General features: G+C 41.2%; 1 protein-coding gene across 4 annotated transcripts in view; it reads right to left on the minus strand.

The window, feature by feature from the left end:
• RABGAP1L (RAB GTPase activating protein 1 like) overlaps positions 1–13377 on the minus strand; it is a 280747-nt gene that overhangs the window by 108250 nt on the left and 159120 nt on the right. For all 4 annotated transcript variants that reach the window (XR_003398896.1, XM_026853549.1, XM_026853550.1 and 1 more), the window contains one exon: positions 6432–6506. Coding sequence is in view for 3 of the 4 variants with exons in the window: in XM_026853549.1 (XP_026709350.1) it covers positions 6432–6506 (75 nt within the window). In the remaining variant the exon portion in view is untranslated. The remainder of the gene's footprint in view (positions 1–6431; positions 6507–13377) is intronic.

Consider the following 13377-nt stretch of genomic DNA (forward strand, 5'->3'; position numbering starts at 1 on the left):
ACTTGGGTTTCAAGGCCCAGGATGGTGTTCTGGGTGGTGGTGTGGGGCACTGAGTAGGCTTCTAGCCACCCAGTGGTTACTTCCACCATTGTGAGCACGTGGCGCTTCCTGTGGCGGGTCTGTGGCAGTGTGATGTAGTCGATCTGCCAGGCCTCTCCATGTCTATATTTCAGCCATCGCTCTCCATTTCGCTGGGGCTTCACCCGCTTGGCATGTTTAATTGTAGCACACGTCTCACATCCGTGGATGATCTCTGCAATGGTGTCAATAGTAAGGTCCACCCCTCGATCTCGAGCCCACCTGTATGTTGCATCCCTACCTTGGTGGCCCAAGGTCTCGTGGGCCCACCAAGCTATGAACAGTTCACATTTGCGCTGCCAATCCAAGTCCACCTGAGCCACTCTAATCTTACCAGCTTGGTCTGCCTGCTGGTTGTGTCGATGCTCATCAGTGGCCCGACTCTTGGGTACATGGGCATCCACATGGCGCACCTTCACAACAAGGTTTTCCACACGGGCTGCAATGTCCTGCCATACTTCGGCAGCCCAGACGGTTTTACTCTTACGTTGCCAGTTGCTCTGCTTCCATTGCTGCAGCCATTTCCACAGGGTATTCGCCACTGCCCACGAGTCAGTGTAGAGGTAGAGCCTTGGCCACTTTTCCCGCTCAGCAATGTCCAAAGCAAGCTGGACGGCTTTCACTTCTGCAGACTGGCTCGATTCACCCTGTCCCTCAGCATCTTCAGTGACCCGTCGTGTGGGACTCCACACAGCAGCCTTCCATCGTCGATGTTTTCCCACAATGCGACAAGACCCATCAGTGAACAGGGCATATCGCTTCTCCTCATCCGGCAGCTCGTTATATGGTGGGGCCTCCTTAGCACGTGTCACCTCCTGTTCTGGTGACATCCCGGAATCTTTGCTCTCTGGCCAGTTCGTAATCACCTCTAGTATCCCTGGGCAGCTGGGGTTCCCTATTCGAGCCCGTTGTGTTATCAATGCAACCCATTTACTCCACGTGGCATCGGTTGCATGATGCGTGGAGGAAGCCTTTCCTTTGAACATCCACCCCAGCACCGGCAGTTGGGGTGCCAGGAGGAGCTGTGTTTCAGTGCTGACCACTTCTGAGGCAGCCCGAACTCCTTCGTACGCTGCCAGTATCTCCTTCTCAGTTGGTGTGTCATTAGCTTCAGAGCCTTTGTATCCCCGGCTCCAAAAGCCCAGAGGTCGGCCTCGGGTCTCCCCAGGTGCTCTCTGCCAGAGGCTCCAGGTAGGGCCATTCTCCCCGGCTGCGGTGTAGAGCATGTTCTTAACCTCCTGCCCTTCCCGGACTGGCCTGAGGGCTACTGCTTGGGCAATCTCTCATTTAATCTGTTCAAAGGATTGTTGTTGCTCAGGGCCCCATTCAAAATCGTTCTTATGGGTTACATGGTAGAGAGGGCTCACAATCAGGCTGTAGTTCGGGATGTGCATCCTCCAGAACCCCACAGCGCCCAGGAAAGACTGAGTCTCCTTTTTAGAGGTTGGTGGGGCCATGGCTGTGATCTTGTTTATCACCTCCATCAGGATGTGGTGACGCCCATCTTGCCATTTTATTCCTAGGAATTGAATTTCCCTTGCAGGCCCCTTAACTTTCCTTTGCTTAATGGCAAAGTCGGCCTTCAGGAGGACTTCAGTTATCTTCTTCCCTTTCTCAAAGACTTCCTCGGCTGTGTTCCCCCATACAATGATGTCATCAATATACTGCAGGTGTTCTGGAGCCCCACCTTTCTCCAGTGCAGTATGGACCAGTCCGTGGCAAATGGTGGAGCTGTGGTTCCACCCCTGGGGCAATCGATTCCAGGTGTACTGGATGCCTCTCCAAGTGAACGCAAACTGTGGCCTGCACTCCGGCACTATTGGAATGGAGAAGAACGCGTTAGCAATGTCAATCGTGGCGTACCACTTGGCTGCCTTCGACTCCAGTTCATACTGGAGCTCTAGCATGTCCAGCACTGCAGCACTCATTGCTGGCGTGACTTCATTCAGGCCACGGCAGTCCACAGTTAGCCTCCATTCACCATTGGGCTTTCTCACTGGCCATATAGGACTGTTGAAGGGGGAGTGGGTTTTGCTGATCACCTTCTGGCTTTCTAGTTGACGAATCAGCTGATGGATGGGGACTGGGGAATCTCGGTTGGTGCAGAACTGCCGCCGGTGCACTGTCCTGGTAGCAATCAGCACTCGCTGCTCCTCAACCTTAAGCTGCCCCACCACTGAGAGATCCCCTGAGAGGCCGGGTAAGGTGGACAACTGTTGAACCTCCTCCAGGGCAGCTACACCAAAAGCCCACCGGTACCCTTTTGGGTCTTTGAAGTACCCTCTCCTGAGATAGTCTATGCCCAGGATGCACGGGGCATTTGGGCCAGTCACAATGGGGTGCTTATGCCAGTCCTTCCCAGTCAGGCTCACTTCAGCTTTCAGTAGGGTCAGCTGTTGGGATCCCCCTGTCACTCCAGAGATGCAGATGGATTCAACCCCACTGTAGTTCGATGGCATCAGGGTGCACTGTGCGCCAGTGTCCACCAAAGCCTTGTACTCTTGTGGGTCTGACGTGCCAGGCCATCGGATCCACACTGTCCAGTAAATCCAATTATCCCTTTCCTCCACCTAGCTGGAGGCAGGGCCCCTCTAATCCTGCTCATCATCACTCACTTCTTGCAAGAAGGATTTACTGGTCCCCTCAATAGGGTCAGACATAATGTTGGCCATCCTATTCTGTCTGGGGGATTTCTGACTGGACACTGGAGCTGAGCTCTTCTTGAAGGACTCTCCTTTCTTGGTGGTCTTCCCTTTCAGCTGCTCTACTCATGCAGCTAGGGCGGCAGTGGGCTGTCCATCCCACCTCCTCATGGTTTCTCCATGGTCACGGAGGAAAAACCACAGGGTGCCTCATGATGTGTACCTTCTGCCGCCTTTCTCTTGGGTGGGGAAACGTTTACTTCGAATGCCGTGCAGGTGGAATGTAGGACAAGTCCTCTTCGATTTTCTGGATCCTCTGAGACAGTTCCTCCACAGCTGAGACCCAGGAATGTTGAGATGAAGAGAGATTTCCTTCATATTGCCGGAGCTTGCCAACCACTCCATCCACTGTCAGAGTGTGGGTGTCTGTCCACCAGGACACTATTGCCAATGATTTCGAGTGTGCTTCTGATGCACTCTTCAGGAACTTTTGCCACATCAGGTGTGTGCAAGGGGCCTGATCTGCATCCATGGGTGACTGTTCATCATTCAGATCACCATAGATAATCTCAAACACAGCCAGTTCCCTGAGGTTCTGGATACCTTTCTCAATGCTGGTCCATTTGCTTAGCTCACATAGGATACCATCCTTGTAGGGGTCCCTCTCCCTGACACTGAACAGGAGTCACTTCCAAAGGCTGAGGGTTTGAGCCTGTTTCCATATTTCCCTATCAATGCCAGCATCCTTGGCCAAAGATCCCAGCTGCTTGGCCTCTCTCCCCTCCATTTCAAAAGCACTGGCTCCACTGTCCCAGCATCAGAGCAGCCAGGTGCAAATCTGCTCACCTCCCAGGCAGCTGAAACCTCTCCGCATATCTCACAGCTCAGTCAGGGATAGAGATCGGACGATCACCTCTGGTCCTTCCTCCTGTTCCCCTGATGGGCCTGGCTCTTCCCCATCCCTCATTTTGCGAACTGACTTTCTGGTATATTTTGTTTTCTGTATCGGGGCGACTGATACCGGCACTGGCTGTTTCTCTGGCTCAGTTGCTGTGCTGGTGGAGGCGACTGAGACTGGCTCAGTATCTGGACCAGGGGGGACAGGCAGTTTCAGTGAGTTCACTCTCAGGTTCTGTAGCCTTTTCTTCCCCTTGAGGGCAGTGGGTGGTATTAAAGAGGACACGGTAGGCATGGGCAAGTCCCCAACACATTGCAGTGATTTGTGTGTGTCTCCTGGGTTTTGCCAGTTTGGTAACACACCCTTTCTAAGCACTCCAGCAGCTTATCAGGGCTCTGCATTTGTTCAGGAGTGAAATTCCAAAGCATTGGGGGTGCCCACCAACTGAGGCCTTTGCCCATCTTTTCCCACACCCCTTGCCACTCACTATTACTACCTTGAGGCAGGTTTCTGGGCACTGCTATTGTTAGAGAAGTGCCACCTGGCCAAAACCAAAATCAGGCAGGCATTCAGAAAGCATTGTGCCACATTCACACTGGCCTGCAGGCTCCAAGGATAACTGAAACTCCCCAAAGCCGAGAGGATCTCTTCCCCTGGCTCACCCACAGAGGGGGTGAGACCCCTAACAAAAGCCCAAACGGCAAACAGATACCGCCCCCCCCAGCGATACAAACGCTTTATAAGCATTCAATAGGCCGTATAACAACATAAGACCCTTTATATATTTTCCACCAATAAGAAATGCCACCACAGGGATCACACACTGGATATAAGGGGTAATCCAGCCCCACCATGCAAGCAAGTGGGCCAGCATTGCAAACATTTTCTTATCAAACAAATACAAACAAAAAAATTACACCCAACAGATTGCTCTATCACACTCTGGTCAGGGTCTGTCCCTTTTTATTCTTATTTCGAGCCCCACGTTGGTGCACCAATTAAGGCTGTTGTGGTTTAACCCCTGCCGGGACCAGAGAGCACGTTGCTGTTGCCCCTCCACCACTCTCAGCCGGTTAGGCTGGAAGTGAGGCACAGACCCAGGTTAAAATAAGAAGAAATTTAATACAACAGTGTGATAAAACAATCTGAACAACAACAGTAGCAATGATAACAACAATAAACAGCAATTACAGTGAACAAACAAATGATATACAGAGAAATACTGCAAAATGGTCATGGAACAGCTTCCCGCCACCAAGCCCACCAAAGAGCAAGTAGAAAGGTTCCGCCTCTGGAGCTGACATCAGCATGGTATGAATAACCCGGCTGGAGATCCCTTCTCCCTCTCTCTCTGCTGGGGAAACTTAACCCTATCCTACTTGACCCAGGACATCTAGAAATCCAGGCAAAGATAGAAGAATTAAAGAGGGTCTTCCACGCATTCACAACATACTGATTGGTTGGAGAATTTTAGAAAAACAAGAGTTGGAGGACATCCTGGGAAGCTCCCAACTTACATGAGCTCATTGAGACTGCTTCCCTTCCCCCCTTTCTCTGATTATTTCAGTTTAATATCCTATTATGAAAGCAAATGTTATAAAGGGCATATTAAAATGAATGTAATTGCCATTTAGTATTCCTTGTGTACAGGACAATTTCTTCTAACTCCAGAAACACCAAAACCAGGTGATTCTCTATAGTAAATGACAGCATACAACTGAGTGAGAGGAGCTGAAGTATCAGTCAAATGTTAAGAATGTGACACCCACTCATTTCTAAACAACTCTGGTATTGAAAATGGCTTATTCTTCCAGTGGAACATAAAAATCCTTCTTTGGGTAAAAAGTTAATTTTGCAAAAGAAGTATTAGATAAACTAATCTGCTGTATATGTGGGATTGCAACAATGTGACTAATTCAGGTTTATCCTTAAAGAATCTAAAGCTTTCTCTTTAACACTGTCACTGTGTATTATTCTCCTTAAGTCTTCAAGAAAGTTACAACACTAGGAATTACAATTTAAATTAATCTGAATTTGAGTTCTAGATGCCTTAGGAAGTGCATGTGTAACATACATACCACCAACAGCTGACTCAGAACCACAACCTGAAATGCATTTCAACTATGATTAATTATTTATTTATTAGAGCCTGACAGAAATAGCAGGCAAGAGTCTGTTGTTGGGGTTTTGAGTGGTTTATTCAGATATTCTTTATGATATCCACACTACTTGAATTTGCTGCTTTTCCACTGATACATCAAATTTAAAGCATCTTCCAAATATAAAAACTGTGTATTCATACTTACATGCACATGTGTATATATAGGAAGCAAAAAATCAAAGTTTGTACAGTTTTTGGTTACAGGCTAAAATATCAAGGTTAAAATTCAGCTTTCACTCAAAAGGTATTTTAAAATGTCCCTAGGAGAAAAAGTCTCACTGAAAATTAATGATACTCCTTGCTCTTGTTAGCTACTTTGAGAATATCTCCTGAAGTTAAATTCGCCCTAAACACAAAGGAAGTTCACCTATGTGACAACTAAATTACAAGAAAATATTAATATGTAACAAATCAGTTTCAGGTTTTGATACAGAAGTACTGACAATTTAATGGATTTCTCCTAGATAAAGAAAATCCACATTCAGAAAGATAGAAGCCATTAAGTCATTATTTGCCAAAAAGCAACAAGAGGAAAATGAATACAGACAAATAAATTACTGTAAATATCTGTCAAATAGCATGTTACAGTACTACTGATTTTAAAGCTGCTTTGGTTTCAAATATCAAAGCTTTCATTTTGCAATTAACTCACATGAAGTAGAAGCACAGCTGCAAGGAAAGACTGTCCCTGGCAATAACCAATGTCTTCATCATAGACAGAGTATGCCTAGAAAAAATAAAAGTCAACATATATTTAAAATGCATGCAGGCATTATCAAAACGTGTTCTAATCGATGAGCTATTCAGAATATGTAATACTATGCAGGCTAAAATAATAAAGGGAGTGAAACTGTAACTATTCTTGCACAAGATTTTAGGGCACTTTAGAAAACATCTACAGGTCACCTTCAGTCTTCCATAGGTGCTGTATCTGTATTTTTTTTTTTTTCCCAAACAGCATGAAAAGAGTTGGATGCAATTTCCTTTCACCTAAACCAAGGATTATTCTGCTGAGGTCAATAACAATATAACTAGCAATAAACAAATATGATATAAAAAACAGGTTAGTTTGTTTGTCTTATGGGGAGAATGTTGGGGGTTGTTTTTGAAAAACAGATTCTGGCCTCATGAAAGTACCTAAGGTTGGTTGTCAGAAAACCACCAAGAACTACTCTAGCCCAAAAATTTTGTCAGAAACAGTTTTCCTGTGTCCTTGTTATGCTGAAGAATGAACAAGACTCATTTTCCTATGGTATGACTGACAGACTACTTTTTTCTTACTCTTAAAAAAAAAAACCAACTAAAATAACCACGCTTTTCCTCTCCATTACTTTTCTGAGAACAGATGGATACTGGTTTTAAAGAGATGTCAGAGGATGTTAAGAATTTGAAGAAACTTGAGAAAGTATAAGCAGCAGCAGGACTGACATCGGAGAGAGAGACAGACATCCTGAGAGAACAATCAAGGTACTAAGCTTACAGCCAGGGAAAACAAAAGCAGAAGGTCAGAACTATGGGGAGGATAAGCCGCATGAATGAGAAAATCTGCTTTGCCCCCATACTGCCTCCAAGACTGTTTACAGATGAGAATGTTTCAAACTGGAACAACATGCTTATCTTTTTTTTTTTTTTTAAAGTCTTGAATGAAATTAAGATTGCTGATTCACTGAATGGAAGCACAGAGGGACTGTGAGTAAAGAGTGTCAGGTATGCTGGGGAACCAAATCCACCTGCACCTATTATAATGCAGTGCAAAGGTGGCTAAACTGCTTCTTCAAAAGGTAAGAATTGTGACACAAAAAGAGATGCGACTCCTTTCCAGCCGACAGTATTAACATAGTTGCAAATAACTTCTGCCAGAAATAGGAAAATGGAGACTAAAACATATTTAAAGTCTTTAAACCACCATTCCTTTTTCATTCTGATGGTCAAAAACTAAGAAAGAAATATTTATAAGGAATTCCGCAAAGATTCCAGAAGAGAAAACTCACCCATACATTTCCTAATAAATTTGTAGCTTTGTGAAAAACTAAACTGTGACTTACAACTCTTTGTCATTTCTCTATATTGCTCACCATTCTTTTGAAGTATGTTAGATAGGATTAGTCAGAATCTGAGTGAAAATAATCGCAATTCATTGCTCAATTTCAGTGGTCAAGCAAATACAAGAAGACTGTTCACATAAATTATTGAAAAAAATTAATGAAACATTACAATCTGCTTTCTAGTTAAGCCAGCTCTAGCCACAAAATTAAAACATAAAACATAAAAAAATAATTCTAGAAGTGCACAACAGCAAATACAAAACTTTGAACTGGAAAGAAAAGGATGCTCTCTTGGAATGTTAATTTAAAATTACTCGTTAGCTACAAAGTATTGAATGAACAGAAATTACTTTCAACACTTAAATTAATATTTCATATGACTAATTCAAACGATCCACTGGTTAATCATTACGAGTCTTTATCTATTTGTTCACAAAATCTAGCACTTTATAGATGCTTAATATTTTATTTCTGTAGCATTCCTAAGAGATATATTATTTCTGCTATTGAAAGACCAGCTCCACTTAGAAACAGATACGTAGAATTACAAATAATAAATTTGATTTATGATTTCTTCATATTATAACAAACTTTTACTTTACTTAAAAAAAAATCCAGGCTGAAAAATAAATAGCGAATTATCAACATGTGGGGGTTCTCTTTTGTGGGAAGCAACAGCTAATAATTTGCTGAAAACAGCCATAAATTAATCCAAACAAGTTTTAAAATAACTATTGTGACACATTGGAACAAACTGCCTCCAAAACTGACATAGATTAAAAAGTAAAAAAAGTTATCAGAAATAAAAAGATACCCTTTTGAGATTGTGAAAGAAGTTGAAATTATGGCAAAAGAGGGAAAATGGGGAGGGTGCAAAAAAATCCTCACTCTGCATGTTAAATATTAAAAGGAATTTCAAGGAAGGTCAAGAAATGTTCTCATAATCAACTTCCTAAACATGTTAAAACTAGTCATAAATCTGTTTCAAACACATCCAGAGCAGGCATGCAAAGCCTCTACTTGGAAAATATATGATCAAGGTAGAAAAGTTGTATTTAAACTATAGGAGAAAATTTACATGAACTTTCCTTGTGTCTGCTTTATTACAGAAGAATCACAGGGGCTGTCATCCTGCTGGAACCATTTCTAACAGGGGATGTGTTGAAGGATCTGTCTCCAACTGAGTATCAGAAGATATGATAAATTAAAAGGAATAAAGACACTAAAAATTTATTAAGAACAGACAGTATTCACCCCCAAAAAAATGGAGTTGGGAGTGAGTAAATTGATAAACCATCAATTGGCTGATTAAATCATAAGAATAGATGACAAATTTGAAACATCTGTAAGAAGACGTGATCCACAGAACTACAAATCAGTAAGTACTGGATAATTTGGTTTAAAAAAATATTTCAAAATTAATTAGTGGACACAGTTAAGCATAGGACATAGAAAAATGTCTGAGGGCCCCAGTAAAAGGATTAACAAATCTTTGAAGCAACCAACAACTATGGAAAAAAAACATTAACTGCTTAATCTGCTTGCTTTTTGGAATTCATTTCCACTAGGTCCTTCCTCAAGATCTGATCTTCACAAGCAGCTGTTATCAGATACTTGGATACTAACTTGAGTCCTGCACGATAATTAGATCAAACTGGGAAAGATTCTGCTGTTAAGTCAAAGCATCATAATCCTGGCAACTAAAGATTTATTTTTTAATGAAGTCTTTAAAAATCTACATGATTTCACTGTATTTGCCCAAAGCAAAGAGATTTTTGAAGCTTTATGCATATTACATTTCCAATTATACTTTTTCAGTTCTAAGTAACCTTTGGGACTTGATATTGCTGAAATATGATGTAATTAACCAAAATAGCCTCAAAAAAAAAAAAAAAGGATGCTGCCTATAGACACCACCATAATAGATCTAAGATTAATTATTTAAGATTTATTCTTTTAAGGGACTGATGAGCATTAACTTTGTCTTTCCACATGAAATACGAAAACAAAGCAAAATCCCAAATCCCCTACTGCCACTGCAGTCATTGTAACTTTGTCATTTCAAGAGAATGGGATTTTTCCCATGACAACCTGCGACAACACTGCAGTCTTTTAAGTTATTATTTTCTTAAGCTCTCGGGGAATCGCCAATCACAATACTCCAGTTAACCGAGATTTTACATATTCTCTGTCTCATAAATGGGACTTAATGAAGATTCTGAATTGAAGCCTACTTTCAATCATTTTAACTAAATGAAGATCTCATAGAATTAAAATGTCTTTATAATATCTGTCTTCTGAAGAGAAGAACTACTGTGCATTTATTAGTACAACATCATTAGAAAGTGAATGCTTTGGAAGCAACAGAGTCTCCTCAAATAAAGTCAATGATAGAGAACTGCCTGCATGCTGGGGAAGAGAATGAAGAATCCAGCGATGGACAGAAATTCTCCTCTACAATAATTAATGGCAGAAAATCTCCCAAGATCAGAATCTTCTGTAGACAGAAAAATTTCAAATAGGTAGCATTTAAAAGATGAATGGAAAGGTTGCTGATCTCAATTTAAAACCTCGGATTTTAAAAAAGGAAGAGTAGAGAGTACATCTCTAATTCCAGATGAAATCTTTTTCATCATTTTGCATCCTCATAAGCATGAAAATGATTGCTTACACTTGCTGAAGGTTCAAATTACTTTAAACAACAAAGTGCAAAACACTAACTAGCAAATACCAGCTTAAAATCATATTGCCAATTTGCCTTTACATAGTAAGTCAATGACATCAGAAACTAAACGTTACAATTACATTAGAGACAAAAGAGAGCTCATAAAAATATTTCTTTAGTGTCTGCCTCATACAAAGGCCTTACAATTCCAGAGCTTTCACTCCTCCATCCCCCCACTTCAAGGCAATGCAGAGGAAAAGGTATGAGCAGAGGCTCTACAGATCTCCATCTCTCATCTGCAATAACAGTATCTCTCTTGCCAGTAATAATGTTTCCTGGAACAGGAAACACTCACTTCTCTGAAAAAGCAACAGGCATTGGCACAATGCTTGTTAACAGCCATACAAGATATCCAGCACCTGTGTCCCAGGAAAAAAGGAAAACTAACAGGAACTGAATACAAGTTTTTTAGGGGAGAGTGACAACCCTGTTTGCTCTCATTACTTGTATTTGTGTCCCTACCAAAATGACAGAAAGAATCTAGGGAATCTACACAGCTGTGTGCTGAAGTCCATTTTAGTAGAGTTAAAACACTTATATGGTGTCTGAAAAACGGACTGGCTCAAGAAAACATCCATACTTCGATGCAGACTTCTCATGCAACAAGGTATTTTATGACATGCTTGGTCGCTGAATAATTTTAGTGACAGCATAATCTAAAACTCCATACTAAATTTTTTATAAGGCTAAAAGTCTGAAAGTAATAATATTCCTATGACTGCAGCATTTACAATGTATCACATTATACAAGGAATTTCTGTGTTAACTGAAAACTGTATTTTTTGAAATTCATTACTCATTTATTGAGTATCAGGGAGAGGCACGTGTATGTTATACAATATGCCTCCTTCAGAGCTATAAGCGCTGAGAGAATGGAGAAATATTTATATTTATTCAGACAGGCCCCTAAAGATACTAAAGCCTTTACTCTTACCAGCACAAGATTCACAATCCTGACCTTTTCACTAGTACAGGCTCAACAGAAACCCCATATGCAAGAACAGGACTATTGTTTCCTTGATGAGCACAGATGCACAGAGAAGGAACCTTACTAATATGTAAATGGAAGAAGACAAGGTAATGTTTAAAATCCTTTACATGAAACAAGACAACAATATTTACTAAAATTGCTCTTCAACTCAGGAGAAAGAAAATAAACAACTAAAAATAGCTGAAAAATAATTCTTAGCTAATTCTCTTTATGCTCCTATGTTTATTCTAAAATTGGCAAATAAACTTCTATAGGAAAGAAAGTGATTTGTTCTCCGAGAACTAATTAAACCAAAGTGGACAAATACTGAACCTTCCCTTTTTTAAATCTGAGGAGATAGTGAGGACTGGAAAATGTGCAAGAATACGTGCATGCTGAGAAGAGGTGATCACCTGAAAAAAGATGCTGCAGTGAAATGGAAATGAAAAATGTAAAAAAGGATGAAAGCTAGACAATCAGCTTACAGGACAGCACTGAGCAGCAGTTCTGCCATGCTGAAGGATGAGCCAAAGAATAATCCATCATTCACAGCTTATAGAAACTACTGGTCACAGAAGAGCAACTCAAAGACATTTTCACATTTCAATTATAGAGCAAAGAAAAGCCAAAAAAAACATACTGGAGCCCATTCAGTATTAGCTTTACTAGAAAAACAGTTTATTATTCCCTCTACTAATGTGGGTACCAACAAACAGACAGACATTGGAATGATGACTAAACCCAAATGTTTCATTTCACAGTAAACCAGCTATCACACTGATTTTGTGTCTAAAACCTTCAGGCAAGTAAGGCTGGGATTAGGAAAAAACTACAAATTTGCTCAGCCAAGCATATAAGTATTTAGTAACAAAATCTGTCATGATACAAATGATTCATATCCTTCCACAATGCCTTTGTTTACTGGAAAACACTAACACCAACAATGAATCTCTGAAAAGTAATTCAACCATTTTCAGAAAGACAGGGACGCATTGTGTCTGTTTTTCCAGTTTGCTCAGTAAGAACACTCACCTAGCTAACCTGATTTCCCTGCAACATGCTCCCATTCTCCTATTAAAGTCACAGTGGTTGTTTGTCAAATAGGAGTTACTTTAATCAGGAAATTAGAGAAAACACCTCTCACGTTTAATGCTGCAATGCATACACTCCAAACAGTTGAGAGGACTATTTCTGCCAAGTGCTTTGATTCCCTGGAGCATCGAGCTGTTAACTACATATGCATGCATGGAAGTAGGTCGAGAGTACTATTCTGTTATGCATTGTAACACAGAGAATGAGCCCTTTAAATAGAGCTAGAATTCACATAGTATTTAAACAGAAAGTGTGCAAGAAATAGAACTATTTTCCCAAAGATGTTTGCTCTGTGCAAATCTAGTTTATGCAATGTCCTCAAGTGAAATCTCCAGTCTAGAATCTGAAACTCTTTTCATTCCTTACCACCATTGTCAGCCTTAAAGTTTATTTTTAGATACTTTGTCACATAAATGTTCTGCAGCTGAAAAAGTTTCCATCTTGCTTGATTTCCTACTGTTCTGAAGAAGAGATTAAGAGACAGAACTAAAACTGACAGACCCGTTAAAATGAGGCAGTGAGCTTTTAATGGTTTTCCTTTTTATCTGACAGCTCAGATCATTTCTCATTTCAGTGGGGAATGAAGAAAATGCTCTTCAGCTTTTTACCCTCCCACTTGAGGACAGACCTTTTCTAGCCTTATTCAATAATCCCATTCTTCAAATATCTTGCTTTCATATTAGAAGAAGGGCATGAGTGCACAGCACCTGTTAGAAGCTATTCTAGTAATATAAACCAGCCATAATATTACTTTCAACACAGATTT

Source organism: Athene cunicularia (genome assembly GCF_003259725.1).
Source record: "Athene cunicularia isolate RWA chromosome 8 unlocalized genomic scaffold, athCun1 chr8_part1, whole genome shotgun sequence".
In the NCBI taxonomy this organism is placed as follows: Eukaryota; Metazoa; Chordata; class Aves; order Strigiformes; family Strigidae; genus Athene; species Athene cunicularia.